Source organism: Ctenopharyngodon idella, chromosome 3 (genome assembly GCF_019924925.1).
Source record: "Ctenopharyngodon idella isolate HZGC_01 chromosome 3, HZGC01, whole genome shotgun sequence".
Classification (NCBI taxonomy): domain Eukaryota; kingdom Metazoa; phylum Chordata; class Actinopteri; order Cypriniformes; family Xenocyprididae; genus Ctenopharyngodon; species Ctenopharyngodon idella.
This window is the reverse complement of record NC_067222.1, coordinates 15,926,633-15,947,273: the sequence shown is the minus strand read 5'-3', so window position 1 is coordinate 15,947,273 and position 20,641 is coordinate 15,926,633. Positions and strand designations below refer to the sequence as shown.

At 39.3% G+C, this 20,641-nt stretch overlaps 1 protein-coding gene and 1 pseudogene across 1 annotated transcript; both read left to right on the top strand.

Annotated features, from left to right (window-relative positions):
• The first annotated feature begins 373 nt into the window (after positions 1-373).
• On the top strand, positions 374-6,563 carry LOC127508100 (GTPase IMAP family member 8-like; annotated as a pseudogene).
• LOC127508093 (interferon-induced very large GTPase 1-like) lies at positions 6,514-14,781 on the top strand. The gene is made up of 2 exons (XM_051885693.1): positions 6,514-7,011; positions 9,486-14,781. The coding sequence occupies exons 1-2, from the start codon at positions 6,514-6,516 to the stop codon at positions 14,211-14,213; spliced, it is 5,226 nt and encodes a 1,741-aa protein (XP_051741653.1). The 3' UTR covers positions 14,214-14,781.
• Positions 14,782-20,641: the final 5,860 nt, after the last annotated feature.

Here is a 20,641-nt window from a genome sequence, read left to right as displayed (position 1 = left end):
ACGGAGGAGAGAACAGAATATCAACATGTCCAGCTCTGACACCAGAGGTGAGAATCAGACAGATCAGAGTTGAAAACATTTTTATTACATTCTGTCAATAGAATTCAAATTCTTGAAGGACTTCATTTATATGAAGAGACACGAATATACATAACATCTGATGATATTCAGTTCTTTATTGCATACTCAGCTAAAATCAGCTAAATTATTGTCTTTTCCTCAAGTCAGATGAAGACATTTTATTATCTGAAATGATTTCCCAGCATCTCACACTTTCACTTGTTTCAACAATTCGTTCAAAGGTGATGTTTTCTGTTGGTACATGTGACTATGATGAGAGTCAAGTATAATGTAAGACTTTTATTTCAGTGATCGTTGCCCACATTCCTCCTCGCAGGAGAAGACGGAGCAAAGAAAAACCTCCTCACAGTAAGTCTTTACCTACATAAAAGCATGAAGTGATGAAGAGTGTGTGGGAATTATGGGTAATTTATCCCTATCAAAACACAAGTGATAAATTCAGCCTCCTACTGGTGGATTCTGGTCATTTAGATCTGTGATGTTTGATTAAGATCAAGTTCTTGCCATCATAACATGTTACATATCACATGTGTTCTGTGTTAATGTGTGATGTGAGGATCGTGAACTCTGAATGTCTGATTTGACTCTTTTCAGTGAGGATTGTTCTTCTGGGGAAGAACATGTCAGAAAACAGTGGAGTGGGAAACTTCCTGTTGGGACGAGCAGCGTTTGACAGTGAAGCTCCTCCAGATGTTGTAGAGAGAGTCGGAGGAAGATTGAAGGACAGACACATGATGGTCATCAACAGTCCTCAGTTGCTCCAGACAAACATCTCAGATTATCAGATCACACAGACAGTGAGAGAGTGTGTGAATCTGTCTGATCCAGGACCTCATGTGATCGTTCTGCTCCTCAAACATGAGCAGTGTTCAGCAGAAGATCAGGAGTGTGTGGAGAAGGTGCTGGACTCTTTCTCTGAGCGCGTTTATCAACACACCATGGTGCTCACCACACAAGAGCCCACTGAAACCAATGACATCCTACAGAAAATCATTCAGAAATGCTTCAACAGACACTTCAGTCTTCAGAGAAGCAGCTCTCCTGATGATCTTCTGCAGACGTTTGAGGACATCGTGCAAATGAATGATGGACGACACCTGGATTGTGCTGAAGCTTCACAGTATTTCACAATGAAGCGACAGGACACAGAAAGATGTGAGTGTGATGATATTTGATAGTTTGTAGTGATATATTTATATATATATATATTTTTTATAAATGTTCTTCTCTCAGTTTCAGAGGGTGTGAAGCTGAATCTGGTTGTGTGTGGGAGTGACGGCACGTTAAAATCCTCCATATCAGAGCAGATCCTGCAGCAGACAGACAGAAGATCAGACGTGGAGCTTCATGGACGTCAGATCAGTCTGGTGGATCTTCCAGCTCTGTTCAACACTCGTCTCTCAGAGGAGGAAGTGATGCGTCAGTCTCTCCGCTGTGTGTCTCTCTGTCATCCTGGAGTTCATGCTTTCCTCCTCATTATTCCTGATGCTCCACTCAATAATGAAGACAAAGCAGAAATGGAGGAGATCCAGAGGATCTTCAGCTCCAGAATCAACAAACACATGATGATCCTCATGATGCAGAATTCAAAGCATCAGACAGCAGAACTCAATGAAGAAACACAGTCTGTCACTGAGAGATTTGGAGGACGACGTCATTTCTTTGGTCCAAACACACAAGTGTCCACATTGATGGAGAACATTGAGAAGATGCTGGAAGAAAACAGAGGAGGGGTTTTCTCAACAGAGACATTTCTGGAGGCACAGATGAAAAAACTGCTGCAATATGAAGAGATGAAGAAGAAAATTGACTCACTAGAAACACATTTACTGCCACAAGGTAAACCAGAAAATCATTTTGGGTCTCAAACATTCAAGCTAGAAAAATGACAAAAAGTATTGTTTTTTTATTTTATTTTTAAATGTAGGTAGAAGCACTTTCAAATGATCTATCCAATCATTACTTCATTCCAACCAGCAGTCAGCAATCAGTAATCAACATGTATACCCAATCAGCATAAGTGGAGGACATCATAAATACGCAGTCGACTCACTTATGTTTCTCGACAGTTTTTCAGCATCCCTCCACAACCCCGTCTCCTCACACTCGCCTGGTTACTTTACTCACCAAAATATGGGGGTTGTACTCTGGGTTCGGGCCAAATACCGAGCTTAGAGCCCTCTCCTCGGACAACACGTCAAATGTGCATACCATTTACTTATCTGAATTATTTGTAAGTGTGAACTCATGAAACAGTTAAGGTGAAATTCAAAACCTTCTAAAATGCAACATAATTGTTCTGTGAGTATGGTTTCCCTTAGTTACATCATCACACATTTTATGCTTTGTTTGTATGGTTGTGTAAGATAAGAGTCTGCTTGAGTGCGTATGACTCTCGAGGGAGCTGGATGCGCACATTGCATTGAATTCATGGTAAAATTAGGCCTATTTGTACTTGTTCCTGTGTGGAAGGACTGTGTGAGCAGCAATATGCAAGGAGAGTTTCTTGACTCTCCTTGACACTTTTTAAGAGACTCCCCTGGTGCTACATCCCCTTTGAAAGCTTCCACCTTACCATTAGGAGTAGTGTGAGCACGTTCAGCTCCTGAGAGAGCAGCTTCGATCGTGAGGTGGCAGGTCATTAGAGCCAAGGCATATGTTATCAAATGTGTCTGCCTCCTCTGCTTTACTACCTTGTGGCTCATGGCTCGGCATATGTGGCAGCAAGACTGCATCTTCCCAATCTCCTCTAAGCAGGGCTGACTCAGGTGTTGGGGATACTAGACCTGCCTATTGAATGGTATTATCTCCTAAGGCAGTCCTAAAAAAGAAGGTGCATAAACCATAGATCTAGCCATATGTGCTGCAAAGCCGACGGCCAGTACATCGGCTGTTCACTAGTCACTATAGTTGCCATGGAGAAGCATCTGTGAAAAGGAGAACGAGAAAGCTTTTCTCCTTGATGCTCTGATATCACATTCTGGCCTCTTCAGACTGTTGGTGAGGCGATTTGTAGAGTAGTTACAGAGGTGTGGTCTCATTTAGCAGCTTCCAGGAGATATATCCCTCTCTGATGGACCATGAGGGTTGAAGGAGTATTTGGCAGAGAGGGAGGAAACATAGAATTGCAGGAGTCTGCTATTTTATCTGGTGCAGAGCAATGCTGTGGGTCAGCACGCTCCTCTGGAGCTTAGGTCCAGGGAGAATGTGAGGACTGCTGAAGGTTCTGGTCATGGTGAGATGATGCAAGTAAGTGCCTTTGCAAACTCAGGATATGAGCTTGAAAGGAGAGATATGAGCAGGACACGTAAGTGTTCCATTCTTTTATTTGCTGCACTCCCCAATTCATTATTGGGGTATTAAGTAGGGCCTAAGCTCCCCTGCGACTTCCATGTGCTATAGAGCTTGGTTAATGAGAATTATTTTGGGAAAACTGCAAAATGTCCCTTTGTCTCATTTACTTCCCTCTCTGATGATTTTCTGCAGTTGGGAAATATGCTCCCCCTTGGATGGGTGGTAATACTGAAGCTGTCCACTCCATATCAATGGTTTTTCTCAGTACTCTCAGTCTGGAAATTCTGATTATTGAGGTTTTTAGGACCTCGCATGCTCCATGCACTGGTGATGCATACCAGAGCATGACTGAGGCTATGTTGTGTATCCCCTTACAGCTCTACTCTTGGGGCTCTAGGCTGAGGCCTGTCCTGCAGAGATAGGGAGTAAGGTTTTTGCCCTAGCACCTGTGCACACTGGCTTGACCCAGACAGCAACATAGTGTGGCTCAGATCCGGGCAACATCTGGTACATGTGGATTACACCCGGACCAGATGTGGGCTGGATCTGTGCCAACACTATGTTGCTGTCAGGGGAGAGATTAGTGCCACTATAACAGGGGTTTTCAAACCTGTCCTGGTGGACCCCCACCACTCCACGTTTTGTATGTCTCTCTCATCTAACACACCTAATTCAACTCATCAGCTCATTAGTAGAGACTGCAAGACATGAAATGGGTGTAAATTTTTGCACAAGTCACATTGGATGCGCCCTTGGGGTTGATGTGATCTTGACTCCTGCGTAGTCCTGGAGAGTCACATAGAGCTACGCCCACCCTGTGTGTGCATATTCACAGCTTAGTGAGGCAGTATTCCTTCAGCATGGTGTAAGAACATATTGAGTTCCTCATAGCATCAAAACCAAAATGCAGCATCGAAGGGAATGTCTCAGGTTGTGTATATAACCCGATTCCCTGAGAAGTGATATAATATGCAAATTATACAGTGACCTTCAGTGTGGGGATGACAATATTACTCCAAACTATTGTACACAATGTATGTTTGTAAAATGTTTAGGCTTTAAATGTTTCCTCTTTTACAGGTTCAACAGAGCACAAAGATGAACTGAGGATTGTTGTGCTAGGAAAAACTGGAGTTGGGAAGAGTGCAACAGGAAACACAATCTTAGGAAGAGATGCATTCACAGCAGAAACATCTCATGAATCAGTCACTAAAGAGAGTCAGAGAGAATCATCTGAAATCAACGGCTGACACGTTACTGTGATCGACACTCCAGGACTGTTTGATACTGAATTGAGTAATGAGGAGATCCAGAGAGAAATCAGACACTGCATCTCCATGATCCTGCCTGGACCACATGTGTTCATCATTGTGCTCAATTTAGGACAACGATTCACTCAAGAAGAAGCAACATCAGTGAAGATCATCCAAGAGACGTTTGGTGAGAAATCTTTAATGTTCACCATGGTGCTCTTCACCAGAGGAGACGATCTGAAGAACAAAACTATTGAACAGTACCTGGGAAAACCAGGATCTCCTTTGATGAAGCTGATTGAAGCGTGTGGAAACAGATTCCATGTGTTCAATAATAATCAGACTGGAGACCGAACACAGGTGTCTGATCTACTGGAGAAGATAGACAACATGGTGGAAGAAAACGGAGGGAGTTTCTACTCATGTAAGATGTTCAGAGAGATGGAAAGAGAAAGACAAGAACAACAGATGAAGATCCTGATGGACAGAGTAAGAGAAAGAGAGGAACTGATGAACAAACTAGAAAAAGAGAAAGAGAGTATGAAGATGATGGTGGAGGAAGAAAGACAGAATCAAGATAAAGAGAGAAAGAGAAGAGAAGAAGAACTGAAAAGAGAAATAACAGAACAAGAGGAACATCAGAGAAAGATACGAGACGAGATGAGACGAGAACGAGAAACATTCAAACATGAAATACAGGAAATGAGACAAGAAAAAGAGAATTTGAAGAAAGAAAAAGAAAAACTTCAGATCAAATACGACACAGAAATAGACAGACTGATGAACAGAATAGAGAATGAGAGGAAGAAAAGAGAAGAGGAATATATAGAAAGAGAAGAAAAATATAAAACACTAATGAAAGAGAAAGAAGATCTTCAATCCAAACATGAAGCAGAAGAAAACAAGATGAAGATCCTGATGGAAAGAGTGGATAAACAGAACAGAGAAAGAGAAGAACTGATGAAGAAACACGAAGAAGAGAACGAGAGAATGAAGACAATGATGGAGGAAGAACGACAGAATCAAGACAAAGAGAGAAAGAGAAGAGAAAAAGAATTGAGAGAGAGAGAAGAGCGATATAAAAGAGAAATGAAGGAACAGGAGGTGCAGATGAGAGATGAAATGAAGAGAGAACGAGAGACGTTTAAAGATGAAATGAGGCTAGAAAAAGAGAATCTACAGACAGAAATAAACAGACTGATGAAAAGAATAGAGAATGAAAGACAGAATCATGAAACAGAGAGAAAGAGAAGAGAAGAAGAGTTTAATGAGAGAGAAGAGCGATATAAAAGAGAAATGAAAGAGAAAGAAGAGAGAGAGGAAAAGATGTGTGAGGAGATGAAGAGAGAACGAGAGGAATGGGAGAAACAGAAACTAGAGGAAAAGACAAGAAGAGAAGAAGAGGATGAGAGAAGAAGAGAGAAAGAACAAAGAGACTGTGATGAATTTAATCAGAGACTGAAAGAAGAGAGAGAGAGAATGGAAAGAGAGAAAGAAGATCTTCAATCTAAACATGAAGAAAAAGAAAACAAGATGAAGATCCTGATGGAGAAACTGAACAGAGAAAGAGAAGAACTGATGAAGAAACACGAAGAAGAGAAAGAGAGAATGAAGATGATGATGGAGGAAGAACGACAGAATCAAGACAAAGAGAGAAAGAGAAAAGAAAATTAATTCAGAGAGAGAGAAGAACAATTTAAAAGAGAAATAAAAGAACAAGAGAAACATCAGAGAGAGATACAAGACGAGATGAGACGAGAACGAGAGACATTCAAACAAGACATGGAGGAAATGAGAGAAGAAAAAGAGAATGTGAAGAAAGAAAAGGAAAAACTTCAGCTCAGATACGACACAGAAATAGACAGACTGATGAACAGAATAGAGAATGAAAGACAGAATCATGAAACAGAGAAAGAGAAGAGAAGAAGAGTTTAATGAGAGCAAAGAGCGATATAAAAGAGAAATAAAAGAGAAAGAAGAGAGTGAGGAAAAGATGTGTGAGGAGATGAAGAGAGAACGAGAGGAATGGGAGAAACAGAAACTGGAGGAAAAGACAAGAAGAGAAGAACAGAAGAAAAGGACAGAGAAAGAAAAACAGATTAGTGATGAACAGATTCAGAGACTGAAGAGTGAAATGGAGGGAATAATCAGAGAGAAAGAGAGAATAGAAAGACAGAGACAAGAGGAACTAGAGGATTTAGAGAAGAGACTGACAGAAGAAAGAAACACGAGAGAAGATCAACATAAGACTTCTGAAGAAACACTGAAACTCCTTGAAGAACAGCATGAAGAAGAACTGAAGAGAAGACGAGTGGAGTGGAGAGAGGAATATGAACGAGAGAAAGAGGAGATGAAGAAGAAGATCTGCTCTGAAACTGATCAGGTGAGTGTTCAGAGAACTGATATACAGTCTTAGACACGTCAGTATTTTCACCCCAAAAGATGTTAAGCCAGTTCTTTATATCTTCTGCTGTAGGAAATATCAGTTCACATTTCTAAACCTTCATTTTGACATTACCTGTAATAATCCTGTGAGATTTTTGTAAGCACAAGCAGTCTGACAACAGCTGGTGCTCCACGCAGAGATCTGATCTCTCCATCATTGAATCTACATGAAGAAACAGATGAAACTGAGACAAACTAAATCCAGAAGAACTGTGGCAACGTCTCCAAGATGCTTGAAGAAACCCACCTGCAAAACTACCTGAAAAACTATGCGCAACTGTACCTGGACAAAAGCTGTTTTAAATGTTAAGGGTGGTCACACTAAATATTGATTTGATTTAGTTAACAGAAGTTAATTGATAAATAAAATCAACATTTATTTTTGAAAGCATCCTCACTTTGCAGCATTTTTAAACAAGTGCCTAAAACTCTTCACAGTACTGTAGCTTTGCTGGCAGATTTCTTAAAATGTCTTGGCCACAGTTCTGCCACAGTGTTGCCACAGTTCTTCTGGATTTAGTCTGTCTGTTTTTTTTTTTTTTCTTCATGTAATCACAGATGGACTCGATGATGGTGAGATCAGATCTCCATGGGGAGCACCGGCTGTTGTCAGACTCTTTGTGCATATAAAAATCTCACTGGATTATTACAGTTAATGTCAAAAAGAATGTTTGGAAATGTAAACTTCCTGACAAACAACAGCAAAAGATATAAATAACCAGCTTAAAACCTAATGTGCCTAAGACTTTTACACAGTAGTGTACGTTTATGCATTTCAACACTTTAAACCTCAGTAGCTCCATTTCACATTTTTGCCTTTTTGTTCATAGTTATCTGAATAAATATTTTCATATATTTTACACTTTACAGAGCTTGGAAACAATGTAACACGATGTGTCTGTTTTTCTTTCATCTAGTTTAAAGTCACAATAGGGAGTCAGTAATATTCTGATGAACCGAAATAACTGTTGCAATGCAGACACCCTAGTGAAAAATAAACACTCAAATGTGTTTGAAATACATTTATTGTGCTAACTTTTCTAGGAATACATTTACATATTTATGTACTTATTATAAATACCCTGCAATCGTACTTTTAGTATAATAAATTGGTATACTCAAAGTCTCCTAAACTGCAACAAGTAATTTTTAATGCACTTTAGTTATCCATAAATAGTGCGGAGGTCCAGTTAAATATATACGTATGTATATTTGATTGTGCTAAAGTGGAACTATTGCAAGTATACTTTAGGTACACTTTAAATATCTCACATTTAAAGACTGATATTATACAGAGATCATACTATCATTACTAATAGTGACATTAAAACACATTTTAGGCTTAATATTAAGAAATGTGCATTTTATTCCAAATAAAGTTTAACTATAATATTTATATCGGTAAGTCTCAAACGATAGTCAGTAAATGTGTTGAAATGGATTTGTAGTTTACTTATGTTACGGCCCCGGTCTAGGTCAGGACCGCAACATAAACGACACAACACTGAATGGCTGTTAAAGTACTCATTTTTATTTTCGTAGTTGATCAAGCTTTCGTGCGACAGCAGTTGGAGAGTACTAGCAATATCATAAGATAAATAAACAAAAAACTGAAGCAAATTATCAGGGGTGAGCAAATGCCAAAATAAACAAACAACACTCTAACTTCCCATTAAAGAAACTAACTTCCCTGTGCATCAAAATAAAGAAACTGAAATACAAGGATGTAACCTCACTCCTTATCTACTCAAAAAAACAGGAGAAAAAGGTGGTGGCCAAATGGCCTACAAAAAATAAATAAGGCACTCACCCCCTACAGCTTTGCATGTAGTTTACAAACATGTATGTGGAACATTGAAGTTCAGGACATAAAGCTCTCGCAATGGCTAACAGCACTCTGTTATATTGTAACTTGATTTAAAAGCATTTTCACTAAAGCTTAACACCAGAACTAACACATGAACAATCATGATCAAAGAGAGACACACACAGAAAAGATCATGGCAAGTAGCAAAGAGTAACAATCAGGTAAAGAGCCAGAATAAAAGTGAGAGCACCCTCCAGTGAGATCCGGAGGAATTTATAGTCCAGGTCTCATCTCTGGTCCAACCATCAACAGTCTCTCATTAAGTCTTGGACCAATCCTGTTAGAGAGGAGACACAGGAACATATACACAGCATACAATATGTCATAGACATAACACTTAGTATGAAATAAATGTATTTCAAATAGATTTTGGCATAGGTTTTTTTCAATAGGGCAGTCATGCAGAACTGAACTGAAGATCTGTTATGATTGAGTACAAAAGAAAAGATTTGCTGTTGGCTTTTCCCATTATTAATATTCATGACTAAATGATTTTAAAATAAATGTTTTAAATTATTGGTTTTAATCTACTGTCTTTTGAACAGGGAGAAAACAAAGACATCATCACTGCAGAAGTCAGAGCAGAAAGAATACAGCATCTATTACACAAACTTCATCTTGAAGACAGGTACCTCAACAAACTGAGAGCTGCAGATGTTCTTCAGATAACTGAACATTCATTACAGTCTCATGAGTCTTGTGCTGAAGAAGAGCTGATTCACACTTTCATACAAAAACTACTGATGATGGACTACAGAGCAAGATGCATTAAAACGAAAGAGAAGAATGAACATGATCACACACAACAAAGAGAGAAAGACTCATCTGAAGATGAGTTTGATATTTTTGATGAAATCTCCTTCTCTAATAAAGGAATGAATCAGTCTGAGAGAATTCACCCGATGGATGTTCAGATGGCCGTGTTTCATTGTGCTGATGGTTTCCTGAAGCAGCTGATGGTCACTAAACTGTCCCAGTGTCAGTACGCTCTGCCTCTGCTTGTTCCTCATCCATTCACACAACAGATTGAGTTTCCTCTCTGGACATTCAGACAAATCAACAAGAGCTGGAAGATCAGAAACACCAACAATGAAACCATCAGTCAAATCCAGCCGATCTACAAGGCAGAAACTCCAATGGTGTTTTTCTTCAGGTTTGGCTCTGTGTCTTCATCCAAGTCTCAGCTGATGAACAGTCTGATCAATGAGAAACACAACACGTTCTTCCACAGGAACTGCCCAGGCAGCAGCAGAACCAGAGTCCTGATGGATGGAGTGGTGGAGATCGCCTGGTTCTGCCCCTCTGGAACGAACATGGATAAATTCAGTGACTGTGTTTCGTTCTGTAATCTACACGGTGATGCAGGAGACCATGAGAAACAGCTGCAGATCCTCACTGAAATGAGCTCAGTCAATGTTGTTCTTCTGCCACGACTGGACAGGAATGACAGAGACATGATAAAAGTTCAAGAACTCTTCAAGTACTCAAAGCCACTCATTTGTGTTTTTACTGAGGATGAATCTACTGTCATTGAGATGAAGAAAGGGAAATACAAGGTCGGTTTGAAAGACAGAAATCAGTCAGATGTATCTGAAGAACTCAGAAGAGCGATAAATGACTGTCTCTCAGAATCATCTTCCACTTTCAGACTTGAAGATGTGTCCAAACACTCAGACATCAGAGTAGATGAGGAAGATGATGAAGACTGCAGGAGAGGAAGAGAAGCAGCACAGCAGATGATGAGTTTACTGGAGAAGAAAGATCTGACAGAAATCAAGGAATCATTTCTGCCTCATCAGGGGAAACTGTGGCATCAGTGGAGTCAGAAGAACAAAGAACTACATCGACCTCGAGCAGATGAAATAGAAATGGACATCAGTAGAAAACAAACAGAGATGACGAAAATCCGTGAACAGCAGCATAAATCTGACATCCGTGAGTTTATGAAGGTCTTTATTAGAAAAATTAACTTAGATGAACATGAGAACATGTTTTTTCTTAAATGGTTTAAAATCCTCCTGGATGAATATACATTAGCTGATCTCACTGCTCTACATCACAAGTATAATGAAAAGTGGTCGAGAGTGTTAAAACTGATAGACAGTCATGATAAATCAGAGCATCTTAAAGTTGAACAAACTGAACTTGAGAGAATATCTGAGGATATTGAAGCAGCATCCTTTGGTCTGGAGCACATCATGAGGGAGATCGGTCAGATCTATGAATCATGTTCGTCTGTGAAGAAGAACAAGAAAGACCTGCAGGTTCACTTCTCTTCTCTCCCGAGTCTTGCAGCAGAGATGATGATCTCTGGATTTCCACTGGAGCTGATGGATGGAGATGCTGCTCATGTTCCTGTGATCTGGATCTCTGCTGTTCTAGATCGACTCATCCAGAAACTGGGAGACCAGAGAGTCTTTGTGCTGTCAGTTTTAGGGATTCAGAGCTCTGGGAAATCCACCATGCTGAATGCCATGTTTGGACTCCAGTTTGCCATCAGTGCTGGCAGGTGCACCAGAGGAGCTTTCATGCAGCTGGTCAGAGTGTCAGATGAGATGAAAACACAGATGAACTTTGACTATATTCTGGTTGTTGATACTGAGGGTCTCCGTGCTCCAGAACTGGCTGGAAGATCAACGAGACATCATGACAATGACTTGGCCAGATTTGTTTTCGTTCTTGGAAATCTGACCTTGATCAACATCTTTGGAGAAAACCCATCTGAGATGCAGGACGTTCTTCAGATTGTTGTTCAGGCCTTCATGAGGATGAGGAGGGTCAGACTGAATCCCAGCTGTGTGTTTGTGCATCAGAACGTTTCAGACGTCACAGCTATAGAGAAAAACATGGAGGGAAGGAGACGACTGCAGGAGACACTGGATCAGATGACAAAACTCGCTGCTGAAGAGGAAGAGTGTGATGCTGAATGTTTCAGTGATGTCATTAGATTTGATGTTTATAATGATGTGAAGTATTTTCCTCAGCTGTGGGAGGGAAACCCACCCATGGCACCACCAAACCCAAACTACTGTGAGAATATTCAAGAACTGAAGGAAACTATTATGTCTCATGCAGCAAAATCACATGGAATGATGCTGATAGACTTAAAATATCGTATTAAAGATCTCTGGGAGGCTTTACTGAATGAAGGATTCGTCTTCAGCTTCAGAAGTTCAGCTTACAGGAAACTGGAGACCAAATACAGCAGGTGGTCCTGGAGTCTTCGCGGTGCCATGATGGAAACTGAGAACAAACTACACAACAAAATAGAAAATGAGGCAATTCACAAGGTTGAGGAAACTGATCTTCAAAGAGAACTGAAGAAGACAAGTGAAGAAGTGAAAAAATCAATGTCAGAATTCTTTGAGAAAGACAGAGATAAAGATATACTGATTCAGTGGAAAACATCATTTGAAATCAAAATCAAAAAGCTTCAGGAGAACATTGTGAGAGAAACAAAGAGGAAATTAAATGAGGTTCTTCAGCAGCGAGACCTGAAGAAAAAGATTGATGATCAGAGGAAACATCATGAAAACACTCTCTATGAAAAGAGCAGAGAACTCGCCTTAAAACTCAAAGACAAAAGAAATGATGAAGAAACACTGAAGAAAGAGTTTGATTTGTTCTGGGAATGGAGTGTGAAGAAGATCATCAGAGGCACTCCTCTAATCAGAGACATTGATGTAATGAGAGATGTGAGAGAAATCCTCAGTGACATCTATGAAAATGTTCCTGTAGGTCACTGGAGGGAGAAGAGTGAGTACAACAATATTTTCACTGTGTCAAGTTATTCTGAATATGTTATTTTAAAAAGGTTCACAAAAATAGCTTTTAGAGAGGCTATAAAGGAGTCATTTGGATTTGGTCGAACTCTTTGTCCAGCAGATGAAGCCCAAATCAGATCATTAGTCACAGATGTTTCTCAGCAGACAGACAGAATGATTAAGTTATTTAACATTTCAAAGATTGGCTACAACATCAGCTACATTCAACAACTGATAGATTACATCAAGACAAGAGTAACAGAACATCAGGAAGGAGTGAAATATGTGTTCAAGAATGAATTCTTCATGGATTTGGTTCTTTCCATCTGTGAGAGATCAAACAAGATGATCACTGACCAACACAGACTGTTCAGAGAAGCCAATGATCCTGTAATATATGTTGAGAAGAAGAGAGAAGAGTACTATAGTATTTTCCAGAAATACTGTCATGGAGCAACATCAGCTGCTGTTTTTGGTGAGATCATCTGTCAGAAACTGAAAGAGCCCATTGAGCAGAGCGTCTACAAGAAGACTGCCAGAGATCTGAGAGATAAAATGAGATCAAACTGTGAATCACTGAATGGAAACAGATCAAATCTGGAGAAACACATCCTGAAGACACTGGCAGAAGAGGAGGATTTTATCAAATACATGAACTACATTCATAATCCCAGAGATCACTTCAAGAGTTTCATCAGAGCTGAAGTCAGGCGGTACATCTCTGATAAGTTCAGTGTCAGTGTTTTACCCAAGATGAAGGAGAACATTGAACTCCTGCAGCAGAAGATCATGAAAGCAGCACATAAATCTACTGAACATGTTCAAGTGAACAGAGGAGATGTTGGTTTGTGGTTGAAGAGTTTCACACAGCAGATCTCAGATGAGCTGATCTTCTCTGAAAAAGACCTCAGTGGAGTCAAACATGATGATGTTGATGATTTCAACCTCCTAGAAGATGTGATGAGACGAGAACTTCCTGCTATTATGTCTGATATAAGCAGGAGATTCAACACAAAGACATTTCCAGTAAATCTGGACTATAAGTTCAGGCCAGATGAGCTTCTGATTGATCTCTTCTGTCAGTGCTGTTGGGTTCAGTGTCCGTTCTGTGGAGCCATCTGCACCAACACCATAGAAAACCATCATGGAGATCATAGTGCTCCTTTCCATCGTAATAATGGACTGAATGGGTGGTTTTACCGAGGAACAACAAACTTACAAATTAACATCTGCACATCAGCTGTAGCAAGTAATCGATCCTTTTATCATAGTGACTCAGATATTATGGTCCTCTGGAGAGAATACAGAAGAGCAGGAGGAGTTTATGCTGACTGGAGCATCACTCCTGATCTCTCTGAACTGCCCTACTGGAAGTGGTTTGTGTGCAGATTCCTGAAAGATCTGGAAAAATACTACAATAAAACATTTGAGGGGAGGGGTGAGATCCCAGATGAATGGAGAAGATACACAAAACAGGACGCTATTGAGAGTTTGGATCGATACATGTAATGGAGCAGATGAAGAATGAGACTCTTGCGTCTCCTCTCAGATTCAGATCACAGTCAGAAATGAGTTTCTCTGACATTCATCAGTGAATCTGAGCTCATCTGCACCTCAGAAGATCAGAGCTTCATCAAATACTCCAGAAGAGAGTTAAAGACAAGATTCAGTTCCTCATACAAGTGTCTGTCTGATGATCAAAACAACATATTTCTGAACATATGCCTCATTGATAAAGCTTAAGATGCTTGATGTATATTATAGTTTATTACTAATCTAAACAGCTTAATCTCTATCATGAACTGAAAAAGATCTATGATAAGGATATTAATGACAGACTGTTGATGAAATATGATTGAAGTGTGTGTTTGTTAAAGCTCAGTGCTGGAATCAGACGATGGAGGAAAGTGTGAGAAATAAACAGATGTGTGAATCAAATCTCTCAGACCTGTCAATCTGATTCATATTGATTCATATTCATATGATTCACTCGACACAAATACTGTCAACATCATGAATTTATTGACCTTGTCAAGTGTCCTTTCACACTTGTTTAATATTTACTCGTATTATGAGAAACTTTGATTTGACTTTAGGAATTGAAATGATGAAACCTGAAGATCTCTGTAGCAGATTTTCATTCTCTGACAGTATTTCAGTCTTTGATAAAATTCATCACTTAAACATTGATAAAAGATAACCGATAATGTTTATTACACAATACTGTGATCAAAATGTCTGATGCTCCATGAGTTATGAGTGAGTTATAGCAAAAATAAAACAACAAAGACCATAATAATCATTTCTGACTGACACTGAGACACACAGATCTCTGTGAAGTTGCTTTGAAATATGAAGCAGTCGGTCAAGTTCACATTATTCAGTAAATGGATTTCCACTGACACATCTGCTCCTCCTTCAGCGTCTCATCATAACCTCTTCCAGCGCTGGTTTTCAGCAGGCGTTTCGTTCCTCCTGCTGCTGTTACTGTGTCTCCACACACAAGAACAGATATAATCAAGGTAAGGACATTCATTTATCTGTCTTGCTGCTTCCTCCGACTGTTAAATTGTTGACTGTGGTGACGGGACAGTCTTCCTGAAAACTTCAGACTTGGACTGCAGTGTAACCTCTCTTCTGGTGGATTGATTTTGGGATTTACAGAGATATTCTCGGTCAAGTTTTCCCAGAGCACAGGGAGGAACTAGACCTTTATCTGTCTATATGATGCAGACTTTATCCACTGATATGAACACCACAGATCATCTTCAGCAACATCTGCTTTATTAATGTCTCTGTTCAACAGCAGATGAGATAGTTCTGTTACTGACACTGAGCTGCTGGTCAGTTCTGGTCTGATCAGGGATCAGTTCACAGACTCTCTGCATCTTCAAGTCACACTAATCGAGCTCCAGTCACTATTCATGATGCTGAAATGAAGTGTTTCTTCACAGTGAGACTGCAGGAGTAGTCTACATATCTTCAACAGTTTATCTGAAGCTCTGTGTTGAATAATAACAACAGCAGAATTGAATCTGTTTCTGTCAGTGAATGTGGAGTTTCTCAGTCCTGGTGTGTGTTGATGTTGTTTTCTGAGTGGCCAGCAGGAGGCGCCAGATATCCATTATGGAGATTATCAGTGACAATGAACAAATACTATTAATATTACCAATAGCGTTTTTCAGAAAAGATGCAGGAGTCTGTCGCCTCTCTACCACATGATGGTGATGATGATAATGATGACGACGTCACTGCCGCGCAGAGGATTGAATCACGATGAAACCACTCCATATTCCACATCACTTCCGGTGGCGCTGCTCCGCTGGAGACTCGCCGTGCATCTCAATCAGCTCCCTAGTTCAGTAGTCAGGGCACTGATCAGGGAGTCGGCCACATTCATTTACACGGTGTAGCTACTGATACACGACCTAGGGAGCTGTTTGAGTCGCAGGGTCGGACTCCGTAGCGCGTGCTCCGACTCTCCTGATGCTGATTTTAATTTGTGTGTGGTTGAGTGGACTTTTTATGTTTCTGTTTTATGTTTTCTATTAGTTTCTGAAAATGGTTAGCCTACATGCAAGGCCGTTAAAAAACTGTTGCTCGTTGAGATTCTGATGCTGCTGCCACACTTATTCAACAACGCCATGTGACAGCGGGGCGCCAATAAGAGATGCTCTCGTGCTGCTTAGGTTCTCTGGACCAACTATGACAACGGACGCATTGGGTTTACCATTCGACGTGAGAAGGTCGTCGGCTAAACGACTGGAATAATTCTGAGCAACGTAAGATCTTGACATAACAAAATTGAGGAGTTGCGTGTAAAATCCAAAGTCTGCTTTGAATATAGAGGAGCGGGCCTTATAGTGCTCAGACGTGCATGATTAGGGTTGATACTGGCATGGACAGCTCTTCACACTAGCTAAAAAAAAAAAAAAAATATGGACTAGATATTTGTTTGCCCTGCCAAAACATTCACTGGTCTTGCCTAAATAATTAAATAAATGAAGCAACAACTTCAATGCTCACCCAATGCACAGGTCTGTTTTCATACTAGATGATTTTTTTAACCATTGTAAACTGGAACTGTTACTACCTGGATTTGAGCAATACCTTAAATGTGGCACAAGATGCAACAGAATCCTAGATAAATGTTAAAAAGGTTTATACTGCAAAATCAAGGCCCCCATTAGAGACCACAATACAGTGCATCTAATTCCAGCGTGCAGGACAGTTTTAAAGGTTTTAAGGTTTTTGTGTGGTCTGAAAATAACATGAATCCTTGAAGGGTTGTTTTATGCACAGATTGGGATGTTTCTACTACACCCCCGAATCTTAATGCATCGTGTTTCCTACTGGAGCATCGGTGAATGTTTGAACCTTTTTTAATAGTTGAGTTTGAGTCCCTCAGTTGTCCTCAGTGTGAAAAGATGGATCTCAAAATCATATAGTCACTGCTGGAAAGGGTTCAAATATGCAAAAGATGCTGGAAAACTGAAGAATTTTTGGGACCTGGAGGATTTTTCTGAAGACCAGAGCTCAGTTTAACTGATCAGAACAAACAAGAGACTCATGAACAACCATCACAAAACAAAACAACAGTCGTAGATCATCCAGGTAACCACACACAGTATTAAGAATCAATGGTTCACAAACTTTTGAACTGGGTCATTTTAATAAATTCAGCTATTTTTTTTGTCTTATGGATTATATGTAAACATCTTTTATGTAAAATATCTTACTCAGGACAGTACTATATAAAAAATAACATGCATTTTGTATGATCTCTCTTATTTTGTTAAAATTTTGCACATTTTCACAGATTCTGCAAGTGGTTCACATACTTTTTCTTGCAACTGTATATATATATATATATATATATATATATATATATATATATATATATATATATATATATATATATATATAATTAGAAGAATTTTTTTTTTTTTTTTATCAATCTAAAACTCAAGTAATGTGGAATTCGATATACAAATATAACTAATATGCAACCGGCTAGAAAGACGTTCCTTACGAGTGATGAGATGACACACAAAAAGCAGATGATTTGAACTGTTTCTTCTTAAGGTTTGATAGCCAAAATTTCAATCAAGTATGAAGGAACTGAGTTCTGTATCAACTACTGATGGACGGTGGTCATGTTCAGTCATTATTCAAATAAATGTGTCCAAAGAAATCTGCTGGTCCTGATGGTATTTCGTCCTTTTTATTAAAAGTCTGTGCAGAGGGATTGACACTGATATGCTGCTCAAAGGTCTATTGATTCCAAAGTAGTTCCAGCAATTTGGAAAAAGTCTCTTATAATTCCTGTGTCCAGTTTAAAATACGTCTCTTCTGGGAACTTTTCCACCACTCCGTTACTATGTGTCCTGGTCTATAGGCCTCCAAAGACAGATAAAGATGTTATAAAGGAGTTTTATGACCTCATATCTCATATCATTGCATCATATGATCGTCTACTAATTTTGGGTGATTTTAATATTCATGTTTGCTGACCTGGAAAGCCTCTGGTCACTGAGTTGACTTGTGTCCTGGACTCCTTTGGTTTTATTCAGCATGTAGATAAGGCTACACAGGTACTGTCACCCTTATTATGTCATATGGGTTTACCCGTCAATAATATAAACATTGAAGATGCAAGTTTTTACAAGCTCATTGTATTCAGTGTTATAATGTCTAGTTCTCTGTGTACTGCTAAAACTACAGGTTTGTATCAATTCTCTCACTGCAGTTCAGTTTTCTGACACGGATCAAATAAATGATGTTTCTACAGCAGTTTCAGTTGGTGCTGAGCATTCTTCAAGCCCAGAAAATCTTTCTCTCTTTAATTATTTATGTTCAGATATCTTGGACTCTATAGCACCTATTAAATACAAAATTTAAATCACATCCATGGTTGGATGACTCCACTCGTTCACTGAGATTTGTCGTAAAGCAGAGAGGAGGTGGAAATGAGCAAGTGTCCTTGAGAAATGCTGAGCAAGGCCCCATTAAAGACCCATTGGCAGGATTCCACTATTGGATGAAAGACAAGGGGAGTGGGCTTCAATGTTGGGAAGCAGGTGTGGAGACTGAGCTGTATTATCATTGGTTAATGGCTGATAAGAAAATTATACAAAGATGGGGGCTCGAACAAAGACATATTCAGATGTCCTGCAGGCGTCTCAGCTTTGTTGATTTGTTCAGTAAAGTCTAATTTTGACTTTGGAACTCTTGAGATTCATTTGCAAGAAAGAGATGACTTTTTCCACAGCACCCTCTGACGTCATTTAAAGGTTCTTTTGATACTGTTGGTTCTAGTATTCAGATGATAATGAATTCCTGCTTAGTCTCTGGCACTGTCCCTGCGTTTTTAAAGCATGCGGTTGTCCATCCGTTGCTTAAAAAGCCCACTGCTGACGTAAAGTGTTTGAATAATTATTATCCTATTTCAAAATTACCATTTCTTTCAAAAGTTATGGGATAAGTTGTCCTATCACAGTTACTTTCTTTTTTAAACTCGACTCAGGTACTCGAACCATTTCAATCAGGTTTTACAACTCATCACAGTACTGAGACAGCTTTGTTAAAACTGATGAAATCTGGTTAAAGCGAAGCGATGTGTTTGTGTAAAAAAATATTCATATTTAACAAGTTATGAAGTAAAATAGCTTCTGCCAGATCGCCTTCCGTATTCTACTTTCGAAGAAAGTGTAAAACTCTTGCAGTTCACAAAGCTTACGTTACGTCCTACACCTTCCATATTCAACTTACGGAAAAAGTGTAATTGATGCAACGCCAGTTCTGTTTTTTTCCCTAACTTGAATAGGGAAGACGGTCTGGTGGAAGCTAGATATTTTACTTCATAACTTGTTAAATATGGATATTTTTTTTACACGAATGCATTGTTTCGCTTCAGAAGGCCTTTATTAACCCTTCTGGAGCCGTGTGGAGTACGTTTATGATGGATGGATGTGGATGGAGACACTTTGTTCAGCTTGAAAGTGAGCTAATCTTTTAACAATGCGAAAACTGAGGTGATTATTTTTGGGCTCTCCAAAACCAGAACCTCTATAGCCAAGTACTTCAAGACAATCTCACTCCATATATTAAGTCACATGCACAAAATGTAGGTGTCATCTTTGACTCTGAGCTTTGTCTTGAATAAAACAGCTAAAAACAGCTATCAATTGAGAATCATTTCTACATTTTAAGGATTAGTTCACTTCTGAATGAAATTTTCCTGATAATTTACTCACCACCAAGTTATCCAAGATGTCCATATCTTTCTTTCTTCAGTCGAAAATAAATGAAGGTTTTTGATGAAAACATTCCAGGATTATTCTCCTTATAGTGGACTTCAATGGCCTCCAGATGGTTGAAGGTCAAAATTACAGTTTCAGTGCAGCTTCAAAGGGCTTTAAACGATACCAGACGAGGAATAAGAGTCTTATCTAGTGAAATGAAAGGTCATTTTCTACAAAAATACAACTGTATATGCTTTATAGACACAAATGTTCACGAATGTGCCTACCCTGTTCTACTTATGGAAAAAAAATGGAACGTTCCGTAAGTAGAATAGGGAAGGTGTAGGACATACAGCATAAACTTTTTGAAGAATATGGAAAGCGGAAACAAGTGCAAGGCGATCATTTGTGTTTATAAAGCATACAGTTGTATATTTTTTTTTAGAAAATGACCGATCATTTTGCAATTGTTTTTAAAGCTCTTAACAGACAAGCCCCATCTTTTATCTCTGATCTTATTTATTTGAACTCAGCTCCTAGGTCCCTCAGATCTGCCAATAAAGCTCTCTTACATGTCCCACGCTCACGTCAGAGCCTTTGCAGGTGCTGCGCCACAGTTCTGGAATCAGTTGCCACCTGACATTAATAGTGCTTCTTCTATTTCTGTTTTTAAATTGAGTTATGGATTAGTAA

Coding starts and splice junctions, on each gene's coding strand:
- LOC127508093 (XM_051885693.1), top strand. CDS start 6,514: ATGAAAGACAGAATCATGAAACAGAGAAAGAGAAGAGAAGAAGAGTTT. Junction 7,012..9,485: donor TCTGCTCTGAAACTGATCAG/GTGAGTGTTCAG, acceptor TCTTTTGAACAG/GGAGAAAACAAAGACATCAT.